General features: G+C 39.6%; 1 protein-coding gene across 4 annotated transcripts in view; it reads left to right on the top strand.

Annotated features, from left to right (window-relative positions):
* Nucleotides 1–14511, top strand: part of LOC306972961 (epidermal growth factor receptor substrate 15-like 1) — a 30256-nt gene that overhangs the window by 11017 nt on the left and 4728 nt on the right. For all 4 annotated transcript variants that reach the window (XM_079569709.1, XM_079569708.1, XM_079569707.1 and 1 more), the window contains 9 exons: nucleotides 509–581; nucleotides 2412–2573; nucleotides 3331–3528; nucleotides 4456–4620; nucleotides 4902–5019; nucleotides 5318–5457; nucleotides 6468–6531; nucleotides 10212–10294; nucleotides 11505–11565. In XM_079569709.1, coding sequence (XP_079425835.1) covers nucleotides 509–581; nucleotides 2412–2573; nucleotides 3331–3528; nucleotides 4456–4620; nucleotides 4902–5019; nucleotides 5318–5457; nucleotides 6468–6531; nucleotides 10212–10294; nucleotides 11505–11565 — 1064 coding nt within the window. The remainder of the gene's footprint in view (nucleotides 1–508; nucleotides 582–2411; nucleotides 2574–3330; nucleotides 3529–4455; nucleotides 4621–4901; nucleotides 5020–5317; nucleotides 5458–6467; nucleotides 6532–10211; nucleotides 10295–11504; nucleotides 11566–14511) is intronic.

Raw genomic sequence — 14511 nt, 5'->3', positions numbered from 1 at the left:
GCACACAGCAGCATGGTGTTAGCCAGGTTACTCGGTTAAGGCGGGGTTAAATCTTTAAAAGGACCTTGTTTTTGTCTCTGACATAGTAACAAGCCCATTGTAATCAAAATTCTGGTTTAGTTGCACTCAACCTTATGACATGATTTGATTAAGCACTGCCACATACCTCCCCCTAAAGCCTCAAGCTACATTTTGACACCGCTTTATTGGTTGGCTACTGTAAACCCGGCATTAATGTTTGCATCACAGAAGTAACACGTCGTAAAACTTCTCCTATATGCTCATTAATTTCAGGAAACAAAAAAACAAACCGTATACTATCCAGGCTTTGAACCGCTCTGTTGTGCGTCGGAAAACCCCGTCTCCTCTCTCCAAGCATGTTAAATATTACCACATTATTCAGATTACTGCCAAATGTTAATGTCAAGTGCGAGGAGTTGCTTAAGTTTTGTAATAAAAAACATAAATGCCTGCGCCTCATCTTCTCCCTTCTTGCTTGTTTTTCCAGAGAGAAGTTCATTTTGGAGCAGGAGATCAGGGAGAAGGAGGACAGCCTCAGAAGACAGAACAGCGAGGTTCAGGTAAGGTCACAGTGAAATATGGAGTCACGTTAGAAGTAATCTCGACTTAAAGTGACATTGCCCAAAATATCTTCATGTCCCAACATCAGCCCTTTGTAACAGCATGATACAAATGCATGACTATCTGCTTGTAGTACATTTGAGTTAGACCAGTTTTTATTAGATCAAAACTAAAGTAAAAGAGAGACTAAATGAGACTGATGAGACTAAAACTCTAAAATTTCCAGATATTTTATGTCAACTTTTGTTAAAAACCAGTAGAAAATGAAAAGAATGGACTAAAACCATGTTACAAAGTTCTTTACTCATCAAAAACATACCAAGAGTTATCTTAAGAGCCGCTAGCGCATCTTTGCACAATCTTGGGATCTTCTCTACTGGGTAGTCTTAGCAGCGCTAAGACGTACATACCCAGGAAATGCTTTCCTCACCTCTCGATCTCTTGCTACAGTAAGCTTAAAGGTGCACTATGCAACTTTTTATTCGAAAAAAACACAACAGTTGAAACAAAATATTCAGCATTTCTCTTCCTGATTTTCATGTGATCTGCCCATAAGCTCCTCCCACCGAACCTCCACCTGCTCCCCTTCTCTGCGCGCTGTTTCAATACAGAAAAATATATATGAAATATGAACAGAAAAAAATGCTCAGCGAGTGTGGCTGTAGTGAAGCTATGGCGAGCGTTTAGATCAAAATAAATGGATTAAAGCTGCATTTTGCAACTTTTGTTGCGGAAAGAATTGTTGATGTTTGTGCGTATTTCACCTTGTAGTGACCCAGTGGCTGTATGGGTGTTTAGTATGTCACCTTCACTTCCGATCACAGTGGTCTCAACACTCCAGGATCAATTGTTTTGTAGGTTTTCTGGTGAGAAGGTCTGTCAGCGGTGAAAACCTTCCAAATCATTGATTCTGGAGCGTCCCATAGACGACTGTGATGGAAAGTAAAGGCACCATGCTAACTACTCAGACAGCCACTGGGTCACTACAAGGTCAAATATGCACAAACATCAACATTTTTGTTTGCAACAAAAGTTGCAAAATGCAGCTTTAATCCATTTATTTTGATCTAAACGCTCGCCATAGCTTCACTACAGCCACACTCGCTGAGCATTTTTTTCTGTTCATATTTCATATATATTTTTCTGTATTGAAACAGCGCGCAGAGAAGGGGAGCAGGTGGAGGTTCGGTGGGAGGAGCTTATGGGCAGATCACATGAAAATCAGGAAGAGAAACTACTGAATATTTTGTTTCAACTGTTTTAGGTCAATAATTCATTTTCTGACTAACAAAGTGTAAGATAGCGATAAAGATGTGTTGCAGATTAATACCAAATACCTGCAAAAAGCATTATACCCCATCTTTAAATTCACTGCCAAAGGAACAGGTCTGCACCTTGTTCATGTGGAAGAAGCTTTATGAAGCATTAAATTCAAATATGTTGCCAAAGTAAACACTACACGGCAGCAATGTGGCATAACACTTATGGTGTCTGGTGTTTGCACATTTCCTTTGTATCTGGGTGGGTTTCCGCAGGGTGCACCATTTTTTTTCTCTATAAATCTAAAACATGCATAGAACACCCCCCTGCGGCTTGATACTGGGACACTGGCTTAACACCTGAGAGAGGATGTTATAACTCTTTGCACTGCTTTGCATTTTGCCCTGATAGCTTTGAAGATTGGGCAAAAGCAAAGGCAAACTTCCCAATCAGGACAAGTTGGCCTTTAGCGAACTACATGCACTTTGTAACAGCCATAACGCCCATTATTTGGAAAGAAACTGCAGATATAGATGTATAACCAGCTGATGATGCGTGGCTGTGTTCAGGACATGCAAAGCAACTTTGAGCGCGAGAGCGTCGGGCAGAAGGACCTGGAGACGCAGAAACAGGACGCCCACGGTCGGCTAGAGGAGATGGAGCAGCAGCGCACGAGGCTGGAGGGAATGCTCAGTGACGTCAAACAGAAGTGCCAAGAAGAGAGCCAGATGGTCAGAAAGCTCCCTAATAAAAATAACATGTTTATAGCCGAGTTTCCCTTCAGGTGCCATGGTAATGCGCATGTGGACTCAATCTAATCCAGGACCATGCTCACAAAAACACGTGTTCCCACTTTTTACATATGGATCAAGTTAAGAGGGTTGGTCATAATCAGAAAAATGATATTATGTTTACACGAATGCATCGGCTAGAGAAAAAGAGAAAGGACAAGTATTGGGTTTGTAGATGAGTAGTCGATACAGATGGCAAAGTGGGGAAAAATAACTCTTTCACCAATTCTACTAAATACAGAAACAGAGACACAGAGAAGGATAAAGTGGTTCAAAGGCCCAAATTTGTACATATAACAGGGAATGCTAACCATAATCCTAATGTTAGCTTCATGCTACATGCTAGCGCTAGCTTCATGTGCCGGTTTTTTTCACTTCTGCCAGACAAGTTGCTGAGTCAAAACATCCATATGGATCCAATTTTGACTTGACTTGATTGGCATGTGCTAAATATGTATATAGTTTGCCAGAATAAAGAGTGAAAAAAATAAACATCCTTCCTTCCCCCTTGCTACACATAGCCATTATTTTTCAGATATCTCTAGTTGAATGATTGATTGGCTGCCTGTAAAGCCCTGTAAAGTATATTCAGTGAAGAAAGAAGAGCATTTGGTCTTTAAATGATCATGTCTTAGAAGGTTTGCCAGAAAGCTTACTAAAAAAACGTTTTACCTTGCTTATTATATTTTTCGTCCAGATTTCGTCCCTTCAGAGTCAGATCCGTTCTCAGGAGAGCGGCATACGCAGTCAGGAGGAGGACATGTCCCGGACCAAAGGCGAGCTGGGCCGACTGCTGGACGAGGAGAACACACTGGAGCAGAGTCTGCTGACGGGGCGCGTGCAGCTGGACAGCATCCTCAAGTCTATGAAAGGCACTCATGACGAACTCAATCAGGTCTGGACAAACAACAGCATATTTAAAAAAACAAAACAAATGACATATGATCATAAATCCAGTGAAATGTCATTCACGCAAACCTACACAGACATGAGAAGAAGATGTAAACATGACACAGAATGACTCCTTAAAGGGATATTTCAGGTTTTTTGACATAGAGCTTCATTTCCTTGTTGTCCAGAGTGTTGTTGATTTCTGGAGATATATTTTTTAATTCATGCAGTCCTTATATTTGAAGGGTTTAGTGGTGCTAGTGCTAGGCTAGTGCTAGGCTAGTGCTAGGCTATGGTAACTGGTAGCCTGCATTAAAAACCACAGGCCACAGGTAAACAAACCACTGTAGATCCGGTAACCTAGCAGAACACTCTGCCGCTGCGTATCTTACAACCAGGAAGCTGATGCTGCTCAAATAGTCTTTTAAATGCAAAATGGTTATATTTCAAAAATGATTCAGTCAACAGAGACATTTATATTGGTAGTCTGGTGTTATAAGTGATTTGCCTCAGGTGCACTGTGCTTGGGTCAGACTGTTTTTAATGCAGGCTACTAGTTACCATAGACATGCGCTAGCCTAGCACTAGCCTAGCACCACTAAACTCTTCAGATATAAGGAGAGCATGAATTAAAATTTAAATATATATTTATCTCCAGAAATCAACAACACTTTGGATAACTAGGAAATGAGGTCCTATGTCCAAAATCCTGAAATATCCCTTTAACATAATTTTCTTGTATTAGCTTATATATCGGCTATTGGCATCTTCATCCGCCTCGCTTTCAGTGTCCGGTTAAGCTCTCGTTAATTCACACTTTTCTAAGATGATGAATTATGAGTTGGTGGCCAGAAAAATAAATTATTTGAGGCGAAGAAGTAACTTATTATAAATCTTGTGTATAATAATAGTTTTTCATTTCGTCTTTCAGGCTCGCAGTAAACTGTCAATGATCCAGGAAAACCAAAAGGAGGTGTCGAAGACCATAGAGCAGTACAACAGCACGCTAAAAGAACTCAACGGAGGAAACTACACAGACTTTGATGACGTGACAGATGGATTTGCAGAGAAGGAAAACAGAGGGCTTGGAATTGTGGTTAGTAAATACGACACAACATCCAGAATAAGAAGTGCTAATAACTGTCGCCCCATTAGATCCCTAAGTAAGTAAGTAAGTGTGTAATCGATTTCAAATGCACATGGTTTGTGAGCTTTTATTTATACATTTCGATCATTGTTTTGAAAGTGTGAAACGTGACTCTTCCCCAATTTGATCTCTATTATTTAAGGTGCAAGTGTCAACTCCCCCCGCACCCATCTTTTTGTATTCTGTTTTTGATGCTGTGTAAATATTTGACCATCGCCCTCTTCAAACAGAACAGCTCTTTGAAATCCAGGATCGCCATGTTCAACAGCAGCAGCAGCAGCGTCGGCAAGGACCCTCCGGCCGACCCTTTCCAGACAGAAGACCCCTTCAAGTCCGGCCTGTTAGACGGTACGTGTTATTTGCTCTCTCACATGCCCGTCCTGCCCCGTCCACTTCTTTGCTGACTAATCTCCCACTGTGTGACTAAGCATTTCCCCAAAGCTTAACCTGCTCGTTGCGTTCCCACTTATTATGAATGGAAATGCTTGTTGTTACTTTCCAGTCCGTTTGAATTTATACGACGGAACAGTACAATAAAGCGAGGATTATGTGGTTTTAAGATCTTCAGATGATTCCTGGACACGTCTGTAGCTGCTCGCTGCTAAACACTGTCCCCTCTGTCCTGTTTTAATTTTTTTTTTCTTAGACCCTTTTGGCGGAGATCCTTTTAAAGAGAGTTATCCCTTCAAAGGCGCCTCCTCAGAGGACTTCTTTAAGAGGGCCAACAAGTCAGACCCCTTCGCATCTGCAGACCCCTTCAGTCGAAAGCCCACGCCACCGGCCAAGGTACTGCTAAGCCTTTTGAGCGCCGCGGAGAGAGTGGAAAGGCGACGCTCATGTAAACGACTAAATGGAGACTTCTCACTTGGGTTGTATTAAAGACGGTTAATTCTGAATACCCTTCCACACAAGAACAAATTAGCCTAAAAATCTGCATCATTTAACCTCTTTCTCCAGTTCGACTTTAACCAAATCTAAAGGCTTCTTGAAAAAAGTGTCAAAATAGCAACGGAAAATAGACGAAAACGAGGAAGAAAAAAGTGATAAAATAATGATGAAAAAGTTATTAAAATTATTAAAAAGTTATAGATAAAAAAAAGTTATAAAAGAGTGACAAAAAGATGACAAAAAATTATGAAAAAGTGATAAAAATGATTTAAAAGTTATTTAAAAGTTACACCAAAGTGACAAAAAATGACAAAAACCATGACAAATAGTGACAAAAAAGTGCTGAAAAAGTTATAAAAAAGTGACAATAAATGACAAGAATTATGAAAAAAATGCAGAAAAAGTGATTCAAAAATAGTGGCCAAAAAATGATGAAAAAGTTTTTTTTATAAAAAGTGGCGGGTTGTAAAGGTCTTAGCTTTTCAAATGAAGTGTCACTCTGGCTGTAAACTCTTCAGTGTTGAAGTTTTTAGCTTTGAGTAAAGCTGAACTGGAGAAAATGCGCTCGGTTAAGGTGGGGGCTAAGAGGTTAACTAAAACCTAATTGTAAAGCCAATTTTCTGTTGTTGCAAAAGATTTCAAAAAGAAGTAATCTGGACTGTTATATAGCAAAATAATATCCACCAAGTCTCACATTAGCTTTTATCATTCTCTGGTCTGGAAACTAAATGAGACAAGAGCCCTCAGCGCTTTTTAAAAAGAAAGAAATATGCAAAGCAAAATTGTTAGTAACCTATAGACCATTTGTATTCAATAGTGGTAAGAAATGCTAACAAATTTGCATTTTTGTTTGTTTGTAAACACGATCTTTTGAGTTGCCTGTTTACATGTTGTCTGCTCTTTTTCAGCCCGGTGCCTTCAGCAGCAGTGATCCATTCAGATCCAACAGCCCCAGAGCAAAGGACTCTTCAGGTATTAAAGCTGTCAGAAACATCATGTGGTGATGGTTAAAAGAGACAGAGGGTTCAAGGGGGAGATTAGCCCGATCCTAGTTTGACTTGAATTTTTTTTGCAAAAACCCCTCAGAAATGAAATGAGAAGTGCTTTCTGGCGACTGTAGTATATCCCATTAGAAGGATTGGATCAGTGCCAGCCTTTGTCACCGAATGCCTTTAAGAAAACATGATCGGAACCGGATGGCCACAAACTGACTGTTTCTGCTTATTTTAAGTCAAATCTGACTGTTGCATCTAAGAGATTTTACGGTGGGCCCTTTTCTCAGATTACAACGGTTTGGTTTCTCAAACTTGGCGTTAAAAGTCCTACTTTTGGCAGCTTTTGGCCAACTCAACAGGATTTCTGAGAGTAATTAAATACAGGTTCTTTGGCTACATTTGACGCCTGAGAAAAGTTTGTACTTGGTTTAAACGTCCTATTTGGGTTCTTCCTCATCAAAGCAAAGAATATCCTGAGTGTTCACTTATTTGTGTACACAATGCACACAAAAATGCATCTTAACTCCAGTAGTATGGCAAATCCTTTTCATAGTTCCTCTGGGGGTAATACAAGTGTTAATGGGATGATTGGTGGGTCTTTCATCTTCCCCTGGTGTCTCTGGCCAGAAAACCACCCTTGCAACTGCCCTGCCTACGGGTCGGAGGAACAATACACACTAATAGAATCACGAAGAAGAAGCTAACAGGCTAGCGGGTAAAGCTAACTGTGGGCATGTGCCTCTTTGGCAGTATTTACAGCCAAGCTTGAGTGAAAACAATTATCCCCATTGTGTCATTGAGTTGTGGCACATTGTACTGTACAATATCCCTTTCTCCCTTTGTCTTTTCTGTCAGTGTAGTATTTACTCTCACGGACAATTAATGAGTAAAGAAAAAAACGCAACATGCTACGACACCTGCAGTGTTGCTTATGGCCCCTAGGGAGTTACTTAGTTCTGCTTTAAGTCTCTTGTTTTGCCCCCTGGAAACTAAGCACAAATCTACTTACCTAGGCTTTTTCTTGCATCTAACATAAAAAGGACAAACCTGTTTTTTCTGCTCTAGATACATTTATTATTTCTACAGGTCTTAACAAAACGAACTCAGATGCCACATTAAGCCGTGTTATTTTGTAGACGGGTTTAGTTTATCATACTTGATATAGGGATAACGCTTGAGGTTCATTTAAGGTCTTTCCTTCTTTCAAGTATGTTGTACAGTCACATTTGCACTTAATACAAGCTGGATTACTTTTTCCCAGCTCGTCATGATGCCGTTTTTTCTAAAGGTGAGGGAACAGTCAGTTGTGCAACGTTTCTCAAAGAGCTTTTTATTGCTGCCCTGGGTGACGTGTTGGATCTAAATTATAATTCGGGGGCATGAGGGGCAAACAATTTTTAACTTTCTGTGGCTTCAATTTTTCCTGTGGTTTGGAGCTATTTTTAGCCCCGGTACCTACGCATTTAACCAAACTAAAAATATCCCAACCCCCCACCACTACCACCAGTGCCACTCTCTCCTTGGAAAAAAACGGAGCGGCTGGAGCCAAACATAACAAAGTCTGTGTGAGTGCGGGGCTCGTACAAGACGCAGCTTCTTTTTATGAAGTAGTTCGTTTCTGATTCATCTTTGGCCATTAAATGAGTGTGGTAAATATCTAGCTTTTTACACCATGTATGATATTTGTCTTTATATCGGACCTACTTGGACAAACAACAAAGAAAAACTATATGAAGTGGTAGAAAGAAAGACAATGGGGGCAAAGTGGTCTAAACCAGGACGAAACCCACTTTATTTAGCAACTGTGTTTACTCTAAAGTAGGAGTCAACCAACTAGGTGTATGTTTATTACAAACTAAGACTAAACCATTTATGTTTTACTTTCCTTCTTTATTATTTCTTTATTTTAATAGGGACATGTTTACACATTAAATGTGACAGTATTTGTTGCCAAGACTCATTTGCAATGTTTGTCCCCTGGAGAGTGCTTACAAACAAGCCGAGGGGGGTAGTACTTTTTACTTCTACTTGAGTAAAATTATAATGAGGTATCTGTGCTCTTACTTGAGTAAAAATAATGATTACTTTTTCCACTGAGTATATATTTAAGTTAACATAAAGTAGATGTAGTGTGTCGCATGCACTTTGTTCTTCATTTATTCATTTGAAGGGACAATGCATATTAATGAACTGCTACTTTCCATCTGTAGTTCCTGACAGATCAAGAAAATACAAAGACCAGTGTACCACATTAAAGACAAAAGATCACCACACAATTAAACTTGAGACATAAAACATAAGGATAATGGTCAGTGGCCACATGTCTGATTCCCCTTCAGCCAACCTTTAAGTTTAGTTTTAAATACTATGAATGTGGTACAGTCTCTACTGTCTGCTGGGATGCTGTCCCATACCTTGGTCCCTTTCACTGATAGTGAAAAGGACCAAGTGTGTGTTTCTGTATTTTTATGCCATTCTCTTGGAGTTCTCTTTGGAAATATAACAATTTCCACATTATTTTAAGTTTTGTTTCACACAATTTATGGCGCCATTGAAAATAAATCGGACCGTTCCGCTCACACAGTTACTCAGTTACTCACAGTCCAGGTACAGGTTCACATAAACATTAACACATGAAGACATAAAATATGAGGTGTAGTTGTAATTAAAATGTAAGGGATCGTTATTTGTAGAGCTAACCAGTTGTAAAGAGGACTAGACCGCACCTAAACCACGGCTTAACAAACGAGCATTAAGGTAAAACCATAACAAAGCAACAACCAAGACCTGATCAAAGTGTTAAATTTAGATCTTAACTCGGACGTTTTATATTGTGTCAGTGTTTTAGAAAGAAATATCCATGAAACATAGTATTTTTTGTCAGGGATTGGGTCCATGAAACTGACTTTAAGTCCTTTCAGCTGACAACAACTGCACCCTAACTGGAAAAAAACTAGACAATGTGCCAGTTTTAAAGGAAAATTCTATGAAACAAACTCTGACCTCAAAAACTATTGACTCTTTAGAAAGATATGACGTCAACCTATTCATTTCTTGAACTGTAAAAGACCCCGACGCGGCCCGTAGAGGAATCCCAGTGTTTGAGAACCTCTGAACTCCGGCATTCACGGAGGGAGGAAGTTGTTATAAGTCCGACCGATGCTACAAGGTAAGGTGGTACTTTATTTACACACCTCCATACCAGGCACATAGAGCTGACTGTAGCTCTGTGCGTAAAAGGAAAACAGAGCGCGCCGGCCGTGAATGGACCCTTTTGTGGCGTCACATTCACAACAAACATATTCTGTTACAATGTTTTGTTTTTCCACTGTAGCCATTGCCCCGTTTCTTCATTAACTCTTGCATACTTGCTCTGGCTCAAAACAGCGGCGGGACAGAGCGGCCACACAGTCCTGCAGCTGACACCTTTAATTAACTGATTGGCTGCATACGTCACTTACGCAAGACCCCGACTTTACTTTTTTTCTCTTCTCTCCCTGAATGTCACGGAAAATAAAACGGTCACGCCACATTGCCTTGCCTTAAAATAGTCTGTGTTATAAAAGCCCTACTTCATTAGATTTTTACAGGGTCTTTCCATAAACACGCTCAAATGTTTCCCAAATGACAGTCGCTCCTGTGTCTTTTGTCCCGCAGACGTGTTCGGGACAATGGACCCCTTTGCTGGCAGCGGTTTTGGGAGTAAAGGAGGATTTGCGGACTTTAGTCAACTGTCAAAGGTAAGCTCCAGGGAGGACTTTTGTAGAGATGTTGTTGCCCATAAAGAAACTGAAAAGTTCCACTTCCAATTATTAGTTCCCACATAAAGTCACTGCAACAGTATGTCATGGTTTTGCCTAAACTTTTTGGAGAGATTTTAATGTTTAATGCCAGTGTCCCCCCCCCCCCAGAATTTTAAATATGACACTGTTTAAGCATATAAATAATCATTTCTCAACTGTTTACACGCAAAATGACCAAAAATGTTAGTTATTGCTCAGACCAGGGTTATATGTTAACTTATAAGACAACATAAGGGTGGTATGCAGTCCCACAATAACAACACATACATACTATTTTCTATGAATTTAACTTTTATGAAAACAAATTTAAGAAGTAGTTGCGTGTACATCTTGCAAACACACCGCTCCATTGTCAGAACCAACTTCAAGTCCTCGAAAATACATTTAAACTCTAATAAAGATGACTCAAGAACCTTCATTGAAGATTCTATTTAGAATTATACTTTTCCGAAACGCCCGAAACTGGCCCCTCTGACAAGTTCAAAATCCCAATGTGACTCTTGTATCAAAAAGCTTTCCCATAACAGAATTTGAAGATCGATATATTGATACTGCGATAAACAATATTAATATATAAGACCTTTTAATACCATAAAAACTAATTATAAAGCCTAAAAACTATGGTAAAGCTTTGTTTGAAAAGTACTTAATCTGAAAATATCCCACAATACATGAACTACAGCCTACTTAGGGTATGAAATGTATAAAAAGTATTGTATGAGAGAAGTGTGACAAAAAAAGGCCAAAAATGTACAATTTATCTGTCATTTATTGAGCAATAAGTTGATGTAGTAATTTTCGTGATACCTGGACTAAAGTGATTTCAGTATTTCATTTGTTTAGTGATTACAGCAGGTTTTTTGACATGCTCCGCTCTAAAAATAAACATTTAAAAAACAAATTAGACTGAAATGGAGGCTACGAAGTAATACTGCGAGTGAATACTGTACATTAAACCATTCTTTGTCTACTATTATCTATCTACTATCTACTATTCAGGATTTTACTACAGAGTCATGTTGGACAGTCTTGCTGAATTCAAACTGTTTTCACACAATACCATCTAGTGCTACTAACTTTGTCAACTCCTTCTTTTGAGTTTATGATACTTGTGATAGATGTGATGAAGTTTCTTCTTTTCAAACAGAAGTCAGAAAACCCAGCGGTCCCAAAGAAGAACGTTCCTACTCGCCCTGCGCCTCCCTATGGTAAGCCCCCTCCTCTGTGTGTGTGTGTGTGAGTGTGTGTGTGTGTTTGTGCTTGTGGCGTGTGTGGCTTTTGTTCTTTTTATATGGTATGGTTTTTAATAAGAAGCTGCTTTATTTGCTGCCAGCTCTTCTCAAATATTGCACCCACCAACGTTCTTTTGTGCATATTTTTAATTGCCTGTTATTCCACCAGAGATATTCTCAGTGCCCTGGGAGTTTAGCTCAAAAAAAAAAAAGTATAGCTTCCCTTTTTCTGCACGTTGAGGGGGCAAGGAAGAGAAAGTCGTTTCTTCTTTTGAACTTGTAAACAGGAAAGCGGCTGGTAGAGGCGCTGTTCAACGGAAAGTTCAAAGTGTTGCGACCTTAGAGGAGTCAAGAAGACAAAGGCAAAACTTGCATCTGAAAACAGCGAGACAAGCCATGTAAGTGCAGAGCTATAGATAAACTTAGGATGTGGATGTTTCCGGATTTTGCAGGGGAATATGCGACACCTACACAGTCCCCAAGCCTCAAACTGAAACTGAGATGAATGTGTTTTTTTCATCAACTTATTTCCAATCTCAAATACCAGCAAATGCAAGTAAACACACCCACAGCCAATATTGGTAAAAAGTAAGTTTGCACAACATATCGGCAAATTATTATATTATGATGACGCAAAATCCAAATTGCATCATCACAGAGGTGTTTCATCTGACTAAGATTTACACAAATGCAACCAAAAACGAAAGGTTTCAGTCAGAATGTTCCTGACTTGGTTCCATTTCAGGCCCGTTTTGTTTTGCTTTCGACTGGTGTAATGTTGTATTTTAGTAAAATGTTCTATTCTCATAGCGGGGAGCTCTTATTATAGAAATAATTTCAGGATTTTTGACATAGGGCCTCATTTCCTAGTTATCCAGAGTGTTGCTGATTTCTGGAGATATCTTTTTTTGTAATTCATGCAGTTCTTATATTTGAAAAGTTCCTTGGCGCTAGGCTAGTGCAAGGCTAGCATTTCTAGCCTGCATTAAAAACAGTCGGACCCGCTCCACAGTGCACCTGAGGCAAATCACTTATTACGCCAGAGTAACAAAATAAATGCCTGTGTCAATAGAATGATTTTTGGAATATACATGACCTTGCATCCTATGAATGATCGCATTTTGAGGGACTATTTTCTAGCAGATCACTTAGCTTATACAACCACGGAGCTGATGCTGCTCAAATATAAGTTCGTATAAATGCAAATTTGTTACAATTATTTTATCGACACATACATTTATATTGTTAGTCTGGTGTTATAAGTGATTTGCCTTGGATGCACTGTGGAGTGTGTCAGACTGTTTTTAATGCAGGCTACCATAGAAATGTGTTAGCCTTGCACTAGCCTAGCGCCATGTAACTCTTCAAATATAAGAACTGCATGAATTACAAAAAAAACAGCCACACTCTGGATAACTAGGGAATAAGGCCCTATGTCAAAAATCCTGAAACATCCCTTTAAGTTTCTTTAAAATGAGAAAATATGAATTAATCCTGTATGCCAGTTTTTATGTTGAAGACAATCCACAGGGCTGCATGCATTTTGCGGTTTATTATTTGGTAATAAAATAGAAAAAAATATGAATGCAACTCAGAGGGGTCATGCTGCACCAAATTTACCATTTGAAATCGCATGCATTACAGTTTTAGGGCCCCATATCTGATATGTAAATGAGATAATGCTTCGTAACAAACTTATCCACTTTTGTACACGCTCCTCCTCTTTTTGCACATGAACAAAGTCTTCGTAAATCACCCCCAGAATGTGTTATTGCACATGTTTTGGTGCTATATTTGACAAGTAGGAACACTTCAGCTTTAGTGTATCCACATATTGCATCATTTTTTTGTATTTTTATTTTGCATTACCCTTTCCATAGGATGTTTATTTTTTTTAATGTTGCAGCTGTATTTAAACTGGCCCCGCCTTTTCTTTGGTACGGCTCTGAGTTCAAAACTGAACCCGTCCTATTCTTTGCCGCAGAGACGCTTTTAGCCGCAGTTTATCTTGTTATTTGCGTGCTCTTGGTTCTCACACAACCCGCGGGCCCTGCCACCCCGGTGCCCTTCCGGTGTGACCTGGGCTGCGCTGTAAGCAGAAGCCACAGCGTGAGAAAGTTCATGTTCCCCTTCACGCTGCCACTCAGAGTTTGAGGTTTTTACCATCAGCCACCGGGCCACATCGAACGCATGAGGAAGTGAGATGCAACACACAGATCACCTTATTCTTTATTTATTTATGGTGCGAGAGGGTTTGGGCATGAAATTATGGCTTTTCTGGTCAACCATTTCAGAGCAGATAGATGTTGCTTTTTTTGTTCAATTGAAGCAAAAAAACAATTCTCAGGGCAAAATACAGTATCAATAAGAGGCCAGACCTCTTGTTTTAGATCATGTCATTCAGATTCAAAATGTTTTAGTTAGTAGTTGGCATGTCCCATCAACTTTTTGAGAGAAAACTCAATAGAGGCTTATTTGTGTTCTCATACATGCACCAAAAACGTATTGATTTGGCAGCTTAGACTTTCTACAACAAAATAAAGTGCAAATTCTGCTGCAAATTCTAGTGCCTTTTAAATAATATGCAGTGTCGAAAAAAAGATGGTTTATTTGTACTCCATTTGCCAACAGTGTTCTCAAAATTGAACGGTTACATAACACGGTGTTCTGCTTTTTACGCCTGTTGGTTTTGTTTAAAAGAGTTTGAGATGTTCTTGGCACAAGCGTCACTCTAGGGATCGGTAATAATTGTATGTAAATTACAAAGGCCTTGATGGAGTGTTTCTGGGTGTGGCTGCCCTTTAGTGCGCGGCTCTGCTTCACTGCATGCTACTCAGAATGTGGTTAACACCTCTCTTTGACCAATATCTCGTTCCCATGGGCACGTAGCGCACCATATGCTCGCGCTGGTTTCCTGTGTAA

This window comes from Gobius niger, assembly GCF_951799975.1.
Source record: "Gobius niger genome assembly, chromosome: 13".
Taxonomy (NCBI): domain Eukaryota; kingdom Metazoa; phylum Chordata; class Actinopteri; order Gobiiformes; family Gobiidae; genus Gobius; species Gobius niger.
This window is presented reverse-complemented; position numbering and strand designations above follow the sequence as displayed.